Source organism: Stegostoma tigrinum, unplaced genomic scaffold, assembly GCF_030684315.1.
Source record: "Stegostoma tigrinum isolate sSteTig4 unplaced genomic scaffold, sSteTig4.hap1 scaffold_88, whole genome shotgun sequence".
NCBI classification, from domain to species: Eukaryota; Metazoa; Chordata; class Chondrichthyes; order Orectolobiformes; family Stegostomatidae; genus Stegostoma; species Stegostoma tigrinum.
In genome coordinates, this window is record NW_026728813.1 from 718,302 (window position 1) to 736,293 (window position 17,992).

The window sequence follows — 17,992 nt, forward strand, 5'->3', positions numbered from 1 at the left end:
GCATTTTGTACAATTTTTGAAGAAAATCTCAGAATGAAAGGGATCCAAAATTGTCTGAGGGATAAGAAAGAGAGTGTAATATAACAAAGTGTGTAGCTGGATGAACACAGCAGGCCAAGCAGCATCTCAGGAGCACCAAAGCTGACGTCAGCTGCTGTGCTCCTGAGATGCTGCTCAGCCTGCTGTGTTCATCCAGCTACACACTTTGTTATCCTGGATTCTCCAGCATCTGCAGTTCCCATTATCTCTGATCACAAGAAAGAGAGTGTGATGGGTGTTTTTCTGATTGAGAGGATGTTTGTTGTGGAGTTCCCCTGAGGCTGGTATTGAGACCCTTGCTTTCCTGATACGGACATAAATGATCTAGGCTTAGGTGTGCAGGGGACAACATTGTACTGTGCAGATGACACAAAACTCCAATGTACTGCGACCTGTTATGAGACATAGAGTCATAGAAATGTACAGCACAGTCGTTGGTCCATTTCATGGGCGCCATTAGACTTTCATTCCTGGGTGTTGTTTTTAAATTGAAATTGGATTCAAACATGCGTCATGGTGAAAGTTGATTCTGATTACCTGAATCTCCGGATTACTAGTCCAGTGATGTTGTCACAACGCCTCCATTTATGAGAATGATTCTCAGGGATGAGAAACTCAGTTATGAGGATTTTTTCAAGGTACTGGGACTGCTTTCCTTGGAAACTTGATAGAAACTTTCCAAAACCATGAGTGCTCAGGAGAAAGCAGATAGGAATAAAATGCTTCAGAGATAGTAGGAACTGCAGATGCTGGGGAATCTGAGATAACAAGGTGCTGAGCTGGATGAACGCAGCAGGCCCAGCTGCATCAGAGGAGCAGGAAGGCTGACATTTCAGGCCTAGACCCTTCTTCATTTTTCTGAAGAAAGTTCAGAAAGCTCTTCATCCAGTTCTACACCTTGTTATCTAGGAATAAAATGTTCCCACTCCTAAAATGAATCTAGAACCAGAGGGCACAGTTTCAAAGATGCTAACAAAAGAAGCAAATGGGCAGTGAGAAAAAATACTTTATTCAGCCAGTGAGTGATCTGGGCCTGGAATCCACTGCCCGGAAATGTGGTGGTGGCAGATTCAGCGAAGGCACGCAAGAGGGATGGTTACTTAAACAGAAAAAAAAAATACGTGCAGGGTTTTTGGAAAAAGGTAGAAGATTGGCCTTAAATTAGAGTGCTCAGAGAGCTTGGCAAGTATGATGGGCTGAATGTCTTCCTTCTGCGTTGTAGCAATTCTGCGTTTCTGCCAGGTTCACTCTTCTGTTGTGGGCAGTGATGGATGGCATTTTTGCAGGCAATCACGTAGGTGCTGGATTTTGTACATGACGGGTAGAATTTAACACCCCTCTCTTTATGCGGGGTTTGAGCTGGAGAGTGTAAGTACGGACCTGACTGTCTTTCAAGTTTTACCCTGATGCAGTCTCGATTGGGAAGGCTGGTAAATAGTCTTTACTCCCCTGAGTGGGCAATTAATAACTTAGGCTGAACAAATATCACACAGAAAGTTTGAGAAGTAAAACTCTTAATTATAGAATCCCTACAGTGTACAATCAGACCCTTTGACCCAACATTGACCTTTGCAGCATTCCACCCACACCCATTCCACTATAACCCACCTAACCCACACATACCTGGACACTCTTAGCAACTTAGCATGGCCAAGCCATCTAACCTGCACATCTTTGGACTGTGGGAGGAAACTGGAGCACCCAGAGGAAACCCATGCAGACATATACAGAATGTGCAAACTCCACACAGACAGTCACCTGAGCTTGGAATTGAACCTGGGTCCCTGGAGCTGTGAGGCAGCAGTGCTGACCATTGATCCGCCATGCCATATTAGTAGCGATGGCAAACAGATAGCACCTGACTACCTTTTCTTACAACCTCCTGATTCCCTGGCCAGAAAACCTCTCCCACGACCCCAATTTGTTCATGACTCACTAATAGCATTGGATTAATTGCAGTACCAGCATCAGCCACCCTTCCTGGTGGCACCACCTGCAATGGCGAGGCACTAGTCTCTGTTTGGCCAGCATCTCTCAGTGAGTGGGGTTTTAGCCACAGACTGCCCCCGAATGGTAAGTGCTCCGTTGGCACTTCATTCACTGGAACTTTCCTGACAAGGTAACCTGGGGTTTCTGTCAGTTCTCCAAGTGCTAGGTATAATCCCTGTCATCTGATTCACATTCTGATGGAAGTATGCGTAATGCTGCTTGGATGCTAATGGTATATGTTTTGATCTCAGTATTCCAGTTACAATCCTCTCTTAATCCAGTGCAGTGAGGATAGAGATATCACCAACCACTTACAGGTTAGATGCAAGTGGATTTCCGCTGACTCTTGTAAAAGTGTTTCGTGGTTTTCAGAGCTGTTTAAGCCAGCTGAAATCTCTCAGGAATGGGGAAGCATTCCCTGACTGTGAGGATACTGCACAAGTCAACAACAGGGCTACAGTAGTGGCTATCCCCTCAGACAAGCATGACTGAGAGAATGGACAGAAATCACACAGAGCAGGACAGGTGACTGGAATAAGGTGAATGATGAAGGAGACAACGATTCTCAGTGGGATACCTGAATCTCCAGAGTCTGAATGGAGCCATTTTTCCCGTCGTGAAGAACTGTGCGTGAGCTTTCACCTTAGTACAGACATCCTCACTGGAATTGATCACTTCTGAAACTGTAACTACAACCTCCAAGCAGGGTCACAAGGTCATGGCCAGAGGATGGGAAGATTCCAGGCTGGCCCAAAGATTACTTGCAAAATTTTCCAGCTTGTCATTTTTCCTGTTCCCATAAGGACCTGTAATGGGAATCAAAATTACATGAAAATCAAGTACATTTCAGTTTTCCTTGTCAGAGAGCAGCAGGATACTGAACAGAAGACTTTGTAATAATTCTTCAATATTCTGCCCTGCCATCCTCATTTGAACAACTTGAAGTAATGAGGAGGTGACAAGAGCCTTAGTTTGAAGACGTGGTCCATATGGGAGTGTGTATTACACACTCAGAGGGGCTGCATAAAGTACCACAGGAAATGTCATGGTGCAGACCACTGGAGTAGTTCAATGTTGTTTCTGCTGCCTGGAGCACTCTGGGGCAGTCCTGCAGTACAGAGAAGGGCCGGTGTCGTCATGATTCTTGATAGTCTCCAACCTTGGCATCATGAGGGTACGCTGTCGCTGCCAGTGATCGGGCACCAGCTGAGAAAGAGGAGGAGTTGGAAGCAGTGAGGAGGTAACCATTGCAGCTTTTTTGTTGCCAGACTTTCTGTGATCCACTCGACCAACTGTAATACAGGTAAATGTAAGCTCAAATTCCACTAACAAGGCTGAACCTTCCCTCTCCTTGGCTGTTGACTACCACTGCACCACTTGTCGACAAACAACAGTAAATGCCATCACAATATCGATATTTCAAAACAATAATGTTGAACAATCTATGCCATAATGCATGCAAATATCAACTGCCCTCATTTATTTCCTTCATACCAGTATTATAGGTGCCTTTTTCTTGCTTAATGCTCCCACAGAGTGCGATCCCTGTGACTGTGGCACTGCAGGTGAAAGCTGATGATTTTTATTGTGTTTATCCTGAGTAACTCGAGCTCCAGAAGGGCCCACCCACGACTGTACCACAACAGCTTCTGCTTTTTCTGGAGCAGAGATGCCAATCATGACTCAATCTGTAACTGTTCCCATCAGGTTGGCCACAACTCAGTGCTGGAGTGGATGGGTTCCAAACACTGCGCCAGATTGAAGCCAGAGTCTTTCATGCTCCGTGACATTAATGGCAGGCTTTCTAACCTGCCAATGCACCAATCCTTCTTCTGTCGGCCACCCCATCCCCATTGCAGTTCTCATCTGAATCCCCTGTAGCTGAAATGGAGTGTGACTTTATCCTCTGGTGAACTGGCACCAATTCCTTGAGACCTCACTGCAGGTCACTCATGCTCAGTGTACGAAATGAGGAATAACTGGTTGAGGGACAGAGTGGTTGAGGAAAGAAATTCCAGTGTTAGTACCTTGGCAGCTCACAGCAATGCCACCTGTGAGCTAACTACAACTGGAAATGTTCAGGAATGAGTTAGTGTAAGACTGTAGATAGCTCTGAAAACTAGGAGACTGGAGGGGATTACAGAGATTAGGGGAGGGATTCAAGACCGTGGAGGGATTTGAAACCGAAACTAGAGTTTATTAATTAATATTAAAATTGAGGATTTGCTGAACTTGGAATTGATGCAGGTCAAGGGGCACAGGATGTGCTATGAACGGTTAACATAAACAGCAGAAGACCCTGATTTTATCGAGAATAGAAAGCGGGAGGTGCGCAGGGTGCATTGGAATAATTAAGTGCAAAGGGACCAATAGCAAGAAAGTCTGTTTCAGCAACAAATAAACTGGGATTGGAACAAAGTAAGATGTTACAACAGCATTCGTTTGATCGTTCTTTGTGAAAGGGGTGGGGAGCGGTTGTGAGGTAAGAAGGGGTGAGGGCAGGACATTTCCATAATTCTTCTTTCTTTCAATTAGAGTTTCTTTATTTAGTTTTACTGTCTTCTGTCCCTGTAGAGTGCACTGGGTTAATGGCAGGAAATGTACAAGGAGAAGTCCCCTCAGTGACAGCCAACTGTGTGAGAGCTATTAAAAGAGGAATTACTAAATAATGGTTACTAAATCTGGAGAACTATGATTTTGTTTACTAATGAGATTTATCAGCTCTGGTTTCTTTCAGTTGACAGCAAGAGGTTTGTTGATGAATCTCTAACATTCACAGCTTTGACTTTCAACCAACTTTCCACAAGGGGTCGGGGGGGTGGGGTTCGTGAATGGAAGGAGCTGCCAACAGATGTGGTCGAGGAAGATAAAATTGCTGTATTTAAAAGACATTTGGACAGGTACACAATTAGGAAAGGTTTAGACGGATACCAAACACAGGCAAATGGGACCGGTTAAGTTTGGGACACCTGATCAGTACAGATGATTGGGACTGAAGGTCCTCATTCTGTGCTGTATGACTCTATGAATCTATGATTGAAGAGCTAACTAGGTGTGTGCATGAGGGCAATGCATTTGATACAGTCTACTTGGGCATCAGCAAAGCTTTTGACAAGATGCCCCATTTGAAGACTGTTAGAACAGGAAACAGTCCATGGGATCCGAGGACACATGTGCACAGGAAATCATAACTCATGTAATTTGATTGAGTTTTTTAAAGTAGTAATCAAGAGCATTGACGAAGGCAGAAAGATGGACGCATACGGGCTTCAGTAAGGCGTTCAAGGTGGTTCCTCACGGTACTCCAAGAGGGAAGTTAAATCACACGGAGCACAGGGAGAGCTAGCCATAGAACATAGAACATTACAGCACAGTACAGGCCCTTCGGCCCTCGATCTTGTGCCGACCTGTCATGCCGATCTCAAGCCCATCTAACCTGCACGATTCCATGTACGCCCATATGCTTATCCAATGGCGACTTAAATATACCTAAAGTTGGCAAATCTACGACCGTTGCAGGCAAAGCGTTCCATTCCCTTACTACTCTCTGAGTAAACAAACTACCTCTGACATCTGTCCTATATCTTTCACCCCTCAATTTAAAGCTATGCCCCCTCGTGTTCGCCGTCACCATCCAAGGAAAAAGGCTCTCCCTATCCACCCTATCTAACCCTCTGATTATTTTATATGTCTCAATTAAGTCACCTCTCAACCTTCTTCTCTCGAATGAAAACAGCCTCAAGTCCCTCAGCCATTCATTCTAAGACCTTCCCTCTATACCAGGCAACATCCTAGTAAATCTCCTCTGCACCCTTTTCAAAGCTTCCACATCCTTCTTATAATGCGGTGACCAGAACTGTACGCAATACTCCAAGTGCGGCCGCACCAGAGTTTTGTACAGCTTCACCATAACCTCTTGGTTCCGGAACTCGATCCCTCTATTAATCAAAGCTAAAACACTGTATGCCTTCTTAACAGCCCTGTCACCCTGGGTGGCAACTTTCAAGGATCTGTGTTCATGGACACCAAGATCTCTCTGCTCATCTATACTACTAAGCATCTTACCATTAGCCCTGTACTTTGCCTTCTGGTTACTCCTACCGAAGTGCATCGCCTCACACTTGTCTGCATTAAACTCCATTTGTCACCTCTCAGACCAGCTCTGCAGCTTATCTATGTCCCTCTGCAACCAATCCTTTGTCACTATCCACAACTCCACCGATCTTAGTGTCGTCTGCAAATTTACTAACCCATCCTTCTACGCCCTCATCCAGGTCATTTATAAAAATGACAAACAGCAGTGGACCCAACACCCACCCTTGCGGTACACCACCAGTAACTGGTCTCCAGGATGAACGTTTCCCATCAACTACCACGCTCTGTCTTCTTTCAGCAAGCTAATTTCCGATCCAAACTGCTATATCTCCCACAATTCCATTCCTCTGCATTTTGTACAATAGTCTGTTATGGGGAACCCTATCGAACGCCTTGCTGAAATCCATATACTCCACATCAACCGGTTTACTCTCATCCACCTGTTTGGTCACCTTCTCAAAGAACTCAATAAGGTTTGTGAAGCACGACCTTCCCTTCACAAAACCATGCTGACTATCCCGAATCAATTTATTCTTTTCTAGATGATTGTAAATCCTATCCCTCAGAACCTTTTTCAACACTTTACCGACAACTGAGGTAAGGCTCACTGGCTGATAATTACCAGGGTTGTCTCTACTCCCCTTCTTGAACAGGGGAACCACAATTGCTATCCTCCAGTCATCTGGCACTATTCCTGTAGACAATGATGAGTTAAAGATCAATGCCAAAGGCTCGGCAATCTCCTCCCTGGATTCTCAGAGGATCCGAGGATAAATCCCATCCGGCCCAGGGGACATAGCTATCTTCACCCTCTGTAGGATTTCAAAAACCTCTTCCTTGTGAACCTCAATCCCACTTAGTCCAGTAGCCTGTATGTCTGTATTCTCCTCGACAACATTGTGGTTTTCTAGAGTGAATACTGTTGAAAAATATTCATTTAGCGCTTCCCCTATCTCATCTGACTCCACACACAACTTACCACTACTATCCTTGATTGGGCCTCATCTTACTTTTGTCATTCTTTAATTCCTTAAATACCGAGAGAAAGCCTGAGGGTTTACCCTGATCCTATCCGCCAACAACTTCTCATGTCTCCTCCTGGATCTTCTGAGCTCTCTCTTTCGGTCTTTCCTGGCTACCTTGTAACCCTCAATCACCCTAACTGAGCCTTCACATCTGAAAGTAACAGAAGCATTCTTCTTCCTCTTGACCAGAGATTCCACTTCCTTCGTAAACCACGGCTCCCGCACCCTACAGCTTACTCCCTGCCTGACAGGTACATACTTACCTAGGACACACAGGAGCTTTTCCTTGAATAAGCTCCACATTTCTATTGTGCCCATCCACTGCAGTTTCCTTCCCCATCCTATGCTCCCTAAATCTTGCATAATCTCTTCGTAATTGCCTTTCCGCCAGCTATAACTCTTGCACAGTGGTGTACACCTATCCCTTTCCATCACTGAAGTAAACATAACAGAATTGTGATCGCTATCACCAAGGTGATCAACGACTTTGAAATCTAAGACCTGGCCAGGATCATCACCCAGTACTGATGTGGTCACTGCACCCCAATTCCATCAGTCACTGCATCCCATTTCACTCAGTCACTGTATCCCGTTTCTCACTGAGGCTGCATTCAATTTCCGTCAATCACTGCATCCCATTTCCGTCAGTCAAGGCATCCCATTTCCCATAGTCACTGCATCCCATTTCACTCAGTCACTGCATCTCCTTCACCATAGTCACTGCATTCCATTTCCATCAGTCACTGTTTCCCGTATCTCACAGGCGCTGCATTCAATTTCCCACACTCACTGCATCCCATTTCCCATAGTCACAGCATCTCCTTTCCCTCAGTCTCTGCATCGCATTTCACTCAGTCAATGCTTCCCATGTCCCACAGTCACTGCATCCCATTTCTCTCTGTCACTGCATCTCATTTCACTCAGTCACTGCATCCCATTTCCCTCAGTCACTGCATCTCATTTCACTCAGTCACTGCATCTCATTTCACTCAGGCACTGCATCTCATTTCACTCAGGCACTGTATCCCATTTCCCTCACTCACTGGACCCCAAGTCCGCTTGGGCACTGCATCCCCATGAACTCAGTCACTCCTTCCCAGTACCTCAGTCACTGCATCCCATTTCCATCAGGTACTGCATCACATTTCCATCAGACACTACAGCTCATGTCACTCTGTCACTGCATCCCATTTCCCTCAGTCACTGCATCTCCTTCACCACAGTCACTGCATCCCATTTCACGCAGTCACTGCATCACATTTCACTCAGTCACTGCATCGTATTTTACTCAGTCACTGCATCCCATTTCACTCAATCACTGCGTCTCCTTCACCACAGTCACTGCGTACAATTTCCATCAGTCACTGTTTCCCGTATCTCACAGACGCTGCATTCAATTTCACACCCTCACTGCATCCCATTTCCCATCGTCACAGCATCACCTTTCCCTCAGTCTTTGCATTGCAATTCACTCAGTGATTGCATCCCATTTCCCTCAGTCACTGCATCCCATTTCCGTCAGTCACTGCATTCCATTTCACTCAGCCACTGCATCCCATTTCACTCGGTGACTGCATCACAGTTTTCTCAGTGACTGAATCACAGTACACTCAGTGAGTGCATCATATTTCACTCAGTGATGGAATCACATTTCACTGAGTCACTGCGTCCCATTTCACGCAGTCACTGCATCCCATTTCACGCAGTCACTGCATCGCATTTCATGCAGTCACTGCATCGCAATTCACGCAGTCACTGCATCACATTTCACTCAGTCACTGCATCCCAATTCACTCCATCACTGCATCTCCTTCACCACAGTCACAGCATCCCATTTCCATCAGTCACTGGTTCCCGTATCTCACAGACGCTGCATTCAATTTCCGACACTCAATGTATCCCATTTCCCATAGACACAGCATCTCCTTTCCCACAGTCTCTGCCTCTCATTTCAATCAGTGATTGCATCCTACTTCCCAAAAATAGTGCATCCCATTTTGCTCAGTCACTGCATCTCATTTCACTCGGTCACTGCATCCCATTTCCCTCAGTCACTGCATCCAATTTCCCTCAGTCACTGCATCTCATTTCCGTCAGTTACTGCAGACCATTTCCATCAAACAATGCATCTCATTTCACTCAGTGACTGCAGCTCATGTCACTCTGTCACTGCATCCAATTTCCATCAGTCAGTTCATCTCATTTCACTCAGTCACTGCATCCCATTTCACTCAGTCACTGCATCCCATTTCACTCAGTCGCTGCATCCCCTTCACCACAGTCACTGCATCCCATTTCCATCAGTCACTGTTTCCCGTATCTCACAGACAGTGCAATCAATGCTTCTCATTTCACTCAGTGACTGCAGCTCATGTCACTCTGTCACTGCATCCAATTTCCATCAGTCAGTGCAACTCATTTCACTCATTCACTGCATCCCATTTCACTCAGTCACTGCATCACATTTCAGTCAGTCACAGCATCCCATTTCACTCAGTCACTGCATCCCATTCCACTCAGTCACTGCATCCCATTCCACTCAGTCACTGCATCCCATTCCACTCAGTCACTGCATCCGATTTCACTCAGTCAGCGCGTCACATTTCACTCAGGCACTGTATCCCATTTCCCTCACTCACTGCACCCCAAGTCCGCTTGGGCACTGCATCCCCATGAACTCAGTCACTCCTTCCCTGTACCTCAGTCACCGCATCCCATTTCCCTCTGGTACTGCATCACATTTCCATCAGACACTGCAGCTCATGTCACTCTGTCACTGCATCCAATTTCCCTAAGTCACTGCATCTCATTTAACTCATTCACTGCATCAAATTTCCCTCAATCACTGCATCCCATTTCACTCAGTCACTTCATCCCATGTCCCTCAGTCACTGCAGCCCATGTCCCTCAGTCACTGCATCCCATGTCCCTCAGTCACTGCATCCCATGTCCCTCAGTCACTGCATCCCATGTCCCTCAGTCACTGCATCCCATGTCCCTCAGTCACTGCATCCCATGTCCCTCAGTCACTGCCTCCCATTTCACTCAGTCACTGCATCCCATTTGAAGCAGTCACTGCATCCCATTTCATTCAATCACTGCATCTCCTTCACCACAGTCACTGCATCCCATTCCCCACAGACACGGCATCCCATTCACTTGAGTCTCAGAATCCCAGTTCACACAGCCACTGCATCCCATTTCACACAGTGACTGCATCCCATTTCACACAGCCAGTGCATCCCATTTCACACAGCCACTGCATCCCATTTCACACAGCCACTGCATCCCATTTCACACAGCCACTGCATCCCATTTCACTCAATGCTTCACTTTACACACAGTCAAGGCATCCCTTTCCATCAGTCACTGCGTCCCATTTCCTCAGTCACTGCATCTCCTTTCCACAGTCACGGCAATCCCATTTCACTCAGTCACTGCATCCCATTTCACAGAGTCACTGCATCTCCTTTCCATCAGTCACTGCGTCCCATTTCACTCAGTCACTGCGTCCCATTTCCATCAGTCACTGCATCCCATTGCCCTCAGTCACTGCATCCTATTTCACTCAGTAACTGCATCCCATTACCCTCAGTCACTGCATCCCATTTCACTCAGTCACTGCATCCCCTTCACCACAGTCACTGCATCCCATTTCCATCAGTCACTGTTTCCCGTATCTCACAGACAGTGCAATCAATGCTTCTCATTTCACTCAGTGACTGCAGCTCATGTCACTTGTCACTGCATCCAATTTCCATCAGTCAGTGCATCCCATTTCACTCAGTCACTGCATCACATTTCACTCAGTCACTGCATCCCATTCCACTCAGTCACTGCATCCCATTCCACTCAGTCACTGCATCCCATTCCACTCAGTCACTGCATCCCATTCCACTCAGTCACTGCATCCGATTTCACTCAGTCAGCGCGTCACATTTCACTTAGGCACTGTATCCCATTTCCCTCACTCACTGCACCCCAAGTCCGCTTGGGCACTGCATCCCCATGAACTCAGTCACTCCTTCCCTGTACCTCAGTCACCGCATCCCATTTCCCTCTGGTACTGCATCACATTTCCATCAGACACTGCAGCTCATGTCACTCTGTCACTGCATCAAATTTCCCTCAATCACTGCATCCCATTTCACTCAGTCACTTCATCCCATGTCCCTCAGTCACTTCATCCCATGTCCCTCAGTCACTGCATCCCATTTCACTCAGTCACTGCATCCCATTTCACTCAGTCACTGCATCCCATTTCACTCAATCACTGCATCTCCTTCACCACAGTCACTGCATCCCATTCCCCACAGACACGGCATCCCATTCACTTGAGTCTCAGAATCCCAGTTCACACAGTGACTGCATCCCATTTCACACAGCCAGTGCATCCCATTTCACACAGCCACTGCATCCCATTTCACACAGCCACTGCATCCCATTTCACACAGCCACTGCATCCCATTTCACACAGCCACTGCATCCCATTTCACACTGCCACTGCATCCCATTTCACACAGCCACTGCATCCCATTTCACTCAATGCTTCACTTTACACACAGTCAAGGCATCCCTTTCCATCAGTCACTGCGTCCCATTTCCTCAGTCACTGCATCTCCTTTCCACAGTCACGGCAATCCCATTTCACTCAGTCACTGCATCCCATTTCACAGAGTCACTGCATCTCCTTTCCATCAGTCACTGCGTCCCATTTCACTCAGTCACTGCGTCCCATTTCCATCAGTCACTGCATCCCATTACCCTCAGTCACTGCATCCTATTTCACTCAGTAACTGCATCCCATTACCCTCAGTCACTGCATCCCATTTCACTCAGTCACTGCATTCCATTTCCATCAGTCACTGCATCCCAGTTCACTCAGTCTCGGCATCTCATTTCCCTCAGTCACTGCATCCCCTTTCCACAGTCACGGCAATCCCATTTCACTCAGTCACTGCATCCCATTTCACAGAGTCACTGCATCTCCTTTCCATCAGTCACTGCATCCCATTTCACTCAGTCACTGCGTCCCATTTCCATCAGTCACTGCATCCCATTTCCCACTGTCACTGCATCCCATTTCCCAGTCACTGCATCCGATTTCCCTCAGTCACTGCATACCATTGCCCTCAGTCACTGCATACCATTACCCTCAGTCACTGCATCCCATTAACTTCAGTCGCAGGATCCAATTTCAAACAGACACTGCATCACATTTCCGTCAGTCACTGCATCCCATTTCCCTCATTCACTGCATGCCATTTACATCAGTCACTGCATCTCATTTCACTCAGACACTGCATCCCATTTCCCTCAGTCACTACATCCCATTTCACTCAGTCACTGCATCCCATTACCCTCAGTCACTGCATCCCATTAACTTCAGTCGCAGGATCCAATTTCAAACAGACACTGCATCTCATTTCACTCAGTCACTGCATCCCATTTCCCTCAGTCACTGCATCCCATTTCTCTCAGGCACTGCAACCCATTTCCATCAGTCACTGCATCACATTTCCGTCAATCACTGCATCCCATTCCCGTCAGTCAAGGCATCCCATTTCCGTGTGTCACTGCATTCCAATTCACTCAGTCACTGCATCGCATTTCCCACAGTCACTGTATCCCATTTCCATCAGTCACTATATCCCATTTCCATCAGTCATTGCAACGCATTTTCCCTCAGTCACTGCATCCCATTTCACACAATCAGTGCATCCCATTTCATTCAGTGACTGCTTCACATTTCACTCAGTCACTGCATCCCATTTCCCTAGGTCAGTGAATCTCATTTCCCTCAGTCACTGCATCTCATTTCCCTCAGTCACTGCATCCCATTTCCCTCAGTCACTGCATCCCATTTCCCTCAGTCACTGCATCACATTTCCGTCAGTCACTGCATCCCATTTCACTCAGTCACTGCATCCCATTTGCATCCGTCACTGCATCCCATTTCACTCAGTCACTGCATCCCCTTTCACGCAGTCACTGCATCCCATTTCACTCAGTCGCTGCATCCCCTTCACCATAGTCACTGCATCCCATTTCCATCAGTCACTGTTTCCCGTATCTCACAGACAGTGCATTCAATGCTTCTCATTTTACTCAGTCTCTGCACCTCATGTCGCTCTGTCACTGCATCCAATTTCCATCAGTCAGTGCATCTCATTTCACTCAGTCAGTGCATCGCATTTCACTCAGTCACTACTTCCCAGTACCTCAGTCACTGCATCCCATTTCCCTCAGTCACTGCATCACATTTCAATCAGACACTGCATCTCATTTCACTCAGTGATGCATCACATTTCACTCAGTGACTGCATCCCAATTCACTCAGTGACTGAATCACATTTCACTCAGTCACTGCATCCCATTTCCCTCAGTCACTGCATCCCATTTCACTCTGACACTGCGTCCCATTTCCCTCAGACACTGCATCCCATTTCCGTCAGTCACTACATCCCATTTCCCTCAGTCGCAGCATCCTATACCCCTCAGACACTGCATTTCCTTTCCTTAAGACACTGCATCGCATTTCACTCAGTCACTGCATCCCATTTCACTCAGTCACTGCGGCCATTTTCATCAGTCACTGCATCCCATTACCCTCAGTCACTGCATCCCATCACCCTCAGTCGCAGCATCCCATTTCCCACAGACACTGCATTTCATTTCCCTTAGTCACTGCATCTCATTTTCACCAGTCACTGCATCCCATTTTATTCCCCACTGGATCTCATTTCACGCAGTCACTGCATCGCATTTCACTCAGTCACAGCATCACATTCCACTCAGTCACTGCCTCCCATTTCACTCAGTCACTGCATCCCATTCCACTCAGTCACTGCATCCCATTCCACTCAGTCACTGCATCCCATTCCACTAAGTCACTGCATCACATTTCCCTCAGTCACTGCATCCCATTTCCTCAGTCACTGCATCTCCTTTCCACAGTCACGGCAATTCCATTTCACTCAGTCACTTTGTCCCATTTCACTCAGTCACTGTATCCCATTTCCATCAGTCACTGCGTCCCATTTCCCACTGTCACTGCATCCCATTTCCCACTGTCACTGCATCCCATTTCCCAGTCACTGCATCCCATTTCCCTCAGTCACTGCATCTCATTTCCATCAGTCACTGCATCCCATTTCCCACTGTCACTGCATCCCATTTTCCAGTCACTGCATCCCATTTCCCTCAGTCACTGCATCCCATTTCCCTCAGTCACTGCATGCCATTTCCTCAGTCACTGCATCTCCTTTCCACAGTCACGGCAATTACATTTCACTCAGTCACTGCGTCCCATTTCACTCAGTCACTGCGTCCAATTTCCATCAGTCACAGCATCCCATGGCCGTCAGTCACTGCATCCCATTGTCCTCAGTCACTGCATCCCATTTCCCTCAGTCACTGCATCCCATTTCACTCAGTCACTGCATCCCATTTCGCTCAGTCAGTGCATCCCATTTCCGTCAGTCACTCCATCCCATTTCCCTAAGTCGCAGCATCCTATACCGCTCAGACACTGCATTTCCTTTCCTTAAGACACTGCATCGCATTTCACTCAGTCACTGCATCGCATTTCACTCAGTCACTGCATCCCATTACCCTCAGTCACTGCATCCCACTACCCTCAGTCACTGCATCCCATTACCCTCAGTCGCAGCATCCCATTTCCCACAGACACTGCATTTCCTTTCCCTTAGTCACTGCATCTCATTTCCACCAGTCACTGCATCACATTTCACTCCCCACTGCATCCCATTTCACTCAGCCACTGCATCCCATTTCACTCAGCCACTGCATCCCAGTTCACATAGTCACCGCATCCCACTTCACACAGTCACCACATCCCAGTTCACAAAGTCACTGCATCCCAGTTCCGTCAGTCACTGCATCCCAGTTCCATCAGACACTGTATCCGATTTCTATCAGTCACTGCGCGCATTTCACTCAGTCACTGCATCTCATTTCACTCATTCACTGCATCCCATTTGACTCAGTCACTGCATCCCATTTGACTCAGTCACTGCATCCCATTCCACTCAGTCACTGCATCCCATTTCACTCAGTCAGTGCGGCGCCTTTCACTCAGGCAGTGTATCCAATTTCCCTAAGTCAGTGCACCCCAAGCCCGGTCAGGGACTGCATCCCTATTAACTCAGTCACTCCTTCCCAGTACCTCCGTCACTGCATCCCATTTCACTCAGTCACTGCTTCCATTTCCATCAGTCACTGCATCCCATTACCCTCAGTCACTGCATCCCATTCCACTCAGTCACTGCATCCCATTTCCTCAGTCACTGCATCTCCTTTCCACAGTCACGGCAATTCCATTTCACTCAGTCACTGTGTCCCATTTCACTCAGTCACTGCGTCCCATTTCCATCAGTCACTGCGTCCCATTTCCCACTGTCACTGCATCCCATTTCCCAGTCACTGCATCCCATTTCCATCAGTCACTGCATCCCATTTCTCTCAGTCACTGCATCCCATTGCCCTCAGTCACTGCATCCCATTGTCCTCAGTCACTGCATCCCAATGTCCTCAATCACTGCATCCCATTTCACTCAGTCTCTACATCCCATTTCACTCATTCACTGCATCCCATTACCCTCAGTCACTGCATCCCATTACCCTCAGTCACTGCATCCCATTAACTTCAGTCGCAGGATCCCATTTCAAACAGACACTGCATACCATTTCCATCAGTCACTGCATCCCATTTCACTCAGTCACTGCATCCCATTTCACTCAGCCACTGCATCCCATTTCACTCAGCCACTGCATCCCAGTTCACATCGTCACCGCATCCCAGTTCTCACAGTCACCACATCCCAGTTCACAAAGTCACCGCATCCCATTTCCGTCAGTCACTGTATCCGATTTCTATCAGTCACCGCGCATTTCACTCAGTCACTGCATCTCATTTCACTCATGCACTGCATCCCATTTCACGCAGTCACTGCATCGCATTTCACTCAGTCACTGCATCGCATTTGACTCAGTCACTGCATCCCATTCGACTCAGTCACTGCATCCCATTTCACATAGGCACTGTATCCCATTTCCCTAAGTCAATGCATCCCAAGCCCGCTCGAGCACTGCATCCCTATTAACTCAGTCACTCCTTCCCAGTACCTCCGTCACTGCGTCCCATTTCACTTAGTCACTGCGTCCCATTTCCATCAGTCACTGCATACCATTTCCTACTGTCACTGCATCCCATTTCCCAGTCACTGCATCCCATTTCCCTCAGACACTGCATCCCATTTCCCTCAGTCACTGCATCCCATTGCCCTCAGTCACTGCATCCCATTTCACTCAGTCACTGCATCCCATTTCACTCAGTCACTGCATCCCACTTCACTCAGTCACTGTATCCCATTTCACTCAGTCACTGCATCCCATTCCACTCAGTCACTGCATCCCATTTCCCTCAGTCACTGCATCACATTTCCCTCAGTCACTGCATCCCATTTCCTCAGTCACTGCATCTGTTTTCCACAGTCACGGCAATTCCATTTCACTCAGTCACTGCGTCCCATTTCACTCAGTCACTGCGTCCCATTTCACTCAGTCACTGCGTCCCATTTCACTCAGTCACTGCATCCCATTACCCTCAGTCACTGCATCCCATTAACTTCAGTGGCAGGATCCCATTTCAAACAGACACTGCATCCCATTTCCGTCAGTCACTGCATCCCATTTCCCTCAGTCACTGCATCCCATTTCCCTCAGTCACTGTATCCCATTTCCCTCAGTCACTGCATCCCACTTCCCTCAGTCACTGCATCCCATTTCACTCAGTCACTGCATCCCATTTCACTCAGCCACTGCATCCCAGTTCACATAGTCACCGCATCCCAGTTCACACAGTCACCGCATCCCAGTTCACAAAGTCACCGCATCCCATTTCCGTCAGTCACTGCATCACAGTTCCATCAGTCACTGTATCCGATTTCTATCAGTCACTGCGCGCATTTCACGCAATCACTGCATCGCATTTCACTCAGTCACTGCTTCCCATTTCACTCAGTCACTGCATCCCATTCCACTCAGTCACTGCATCCCATTTCACTCAGTCAGTGCATCACATTTCACTCAGGCACTGTATCCCATTTCCCTAAGTCACTGCACCCCAAGCCCGCTCGGGCACTGCATCCCTATTAACTCAGTCACTCCTTCCCAGTACCTCCGACACTGCATCCCATTTCACTCAGTCACTGCTTCCATTTCCATCAGTCACTGCATCCCATTACCGTCAGTCCTAGCATGCCATTTCCCACAGACACTGCATTTCATTTCCCAAAGACACTGCATCTTATTTCCACCAGTCACTGCTTCCCGTTTTATTCCCCAATGCATCTCATTTCACGCAGTCACTGCATCGCATTTCCCACAATCACTGCATCCCATTTCCCTCAGTCACTACATCCCATTTCACTCAGTCACTGCATCCATTTCCATCAGTCACTGCATCCCATTACCCTCAGTCACTGCATCCCATTACCCTCAGTCGCAGCATCCCATTTCCAACAGACACTGCATTTCCTTTCCCTTAGTCACTGCATCTCATGTCCACCAGTCACTGCATCCCATTTCACTCCCCACTGCATCCCATTTCACTCAGCCACTGCATCCCAGTTCACATAGTCACCGCATCCCAGTTCACACAGTCACCACATCCCAGTTCACAACGTCACCGCATCCCAGTTCCGTCAGTCACTGCATCCCAGTTGCATCAGTCACTGTATCCGATTTCTATCAGTCACTGCGTGCATTTCACTCAGTCACTGCATCTCATTTCACTCATTCACTGCATTCCATTTCACTCA

General features: G+C 47.4%; 1 protein-coding gene across 3 annotated transcripts in view; it reads right to left on the reverse strand.

Annotated features, from left to right (window-relative positions):
• Positions 1-1,482: 1,482 nt before the first annotated feature.
• The window catches only part of LOC132209344 (complement C5-like), a 306,964-nt gene continuing 290,454 nt past the window's right edge, over positions 1,483-17,992 (reverse strand). For 2 of the 3 annotated variants that reach the window (XM_059644466.1, XM_059644468.1), the window contains exon 4: positions 2,866-3,320. In XM_059644466.1, the coding sequence (XP_059500449.1) occupies positions 3,195-3,320 (126 nt within the window). In that variant the 3' untranslated portion in view covers positions 2,866-3,194. Of the gene's footprint in view, positions 2,835-2,865; positions 3,321-17,992 lie in introns of those variants that run through there. The other variant, XM_059644467.1, reaches the window with a different exon arrangement.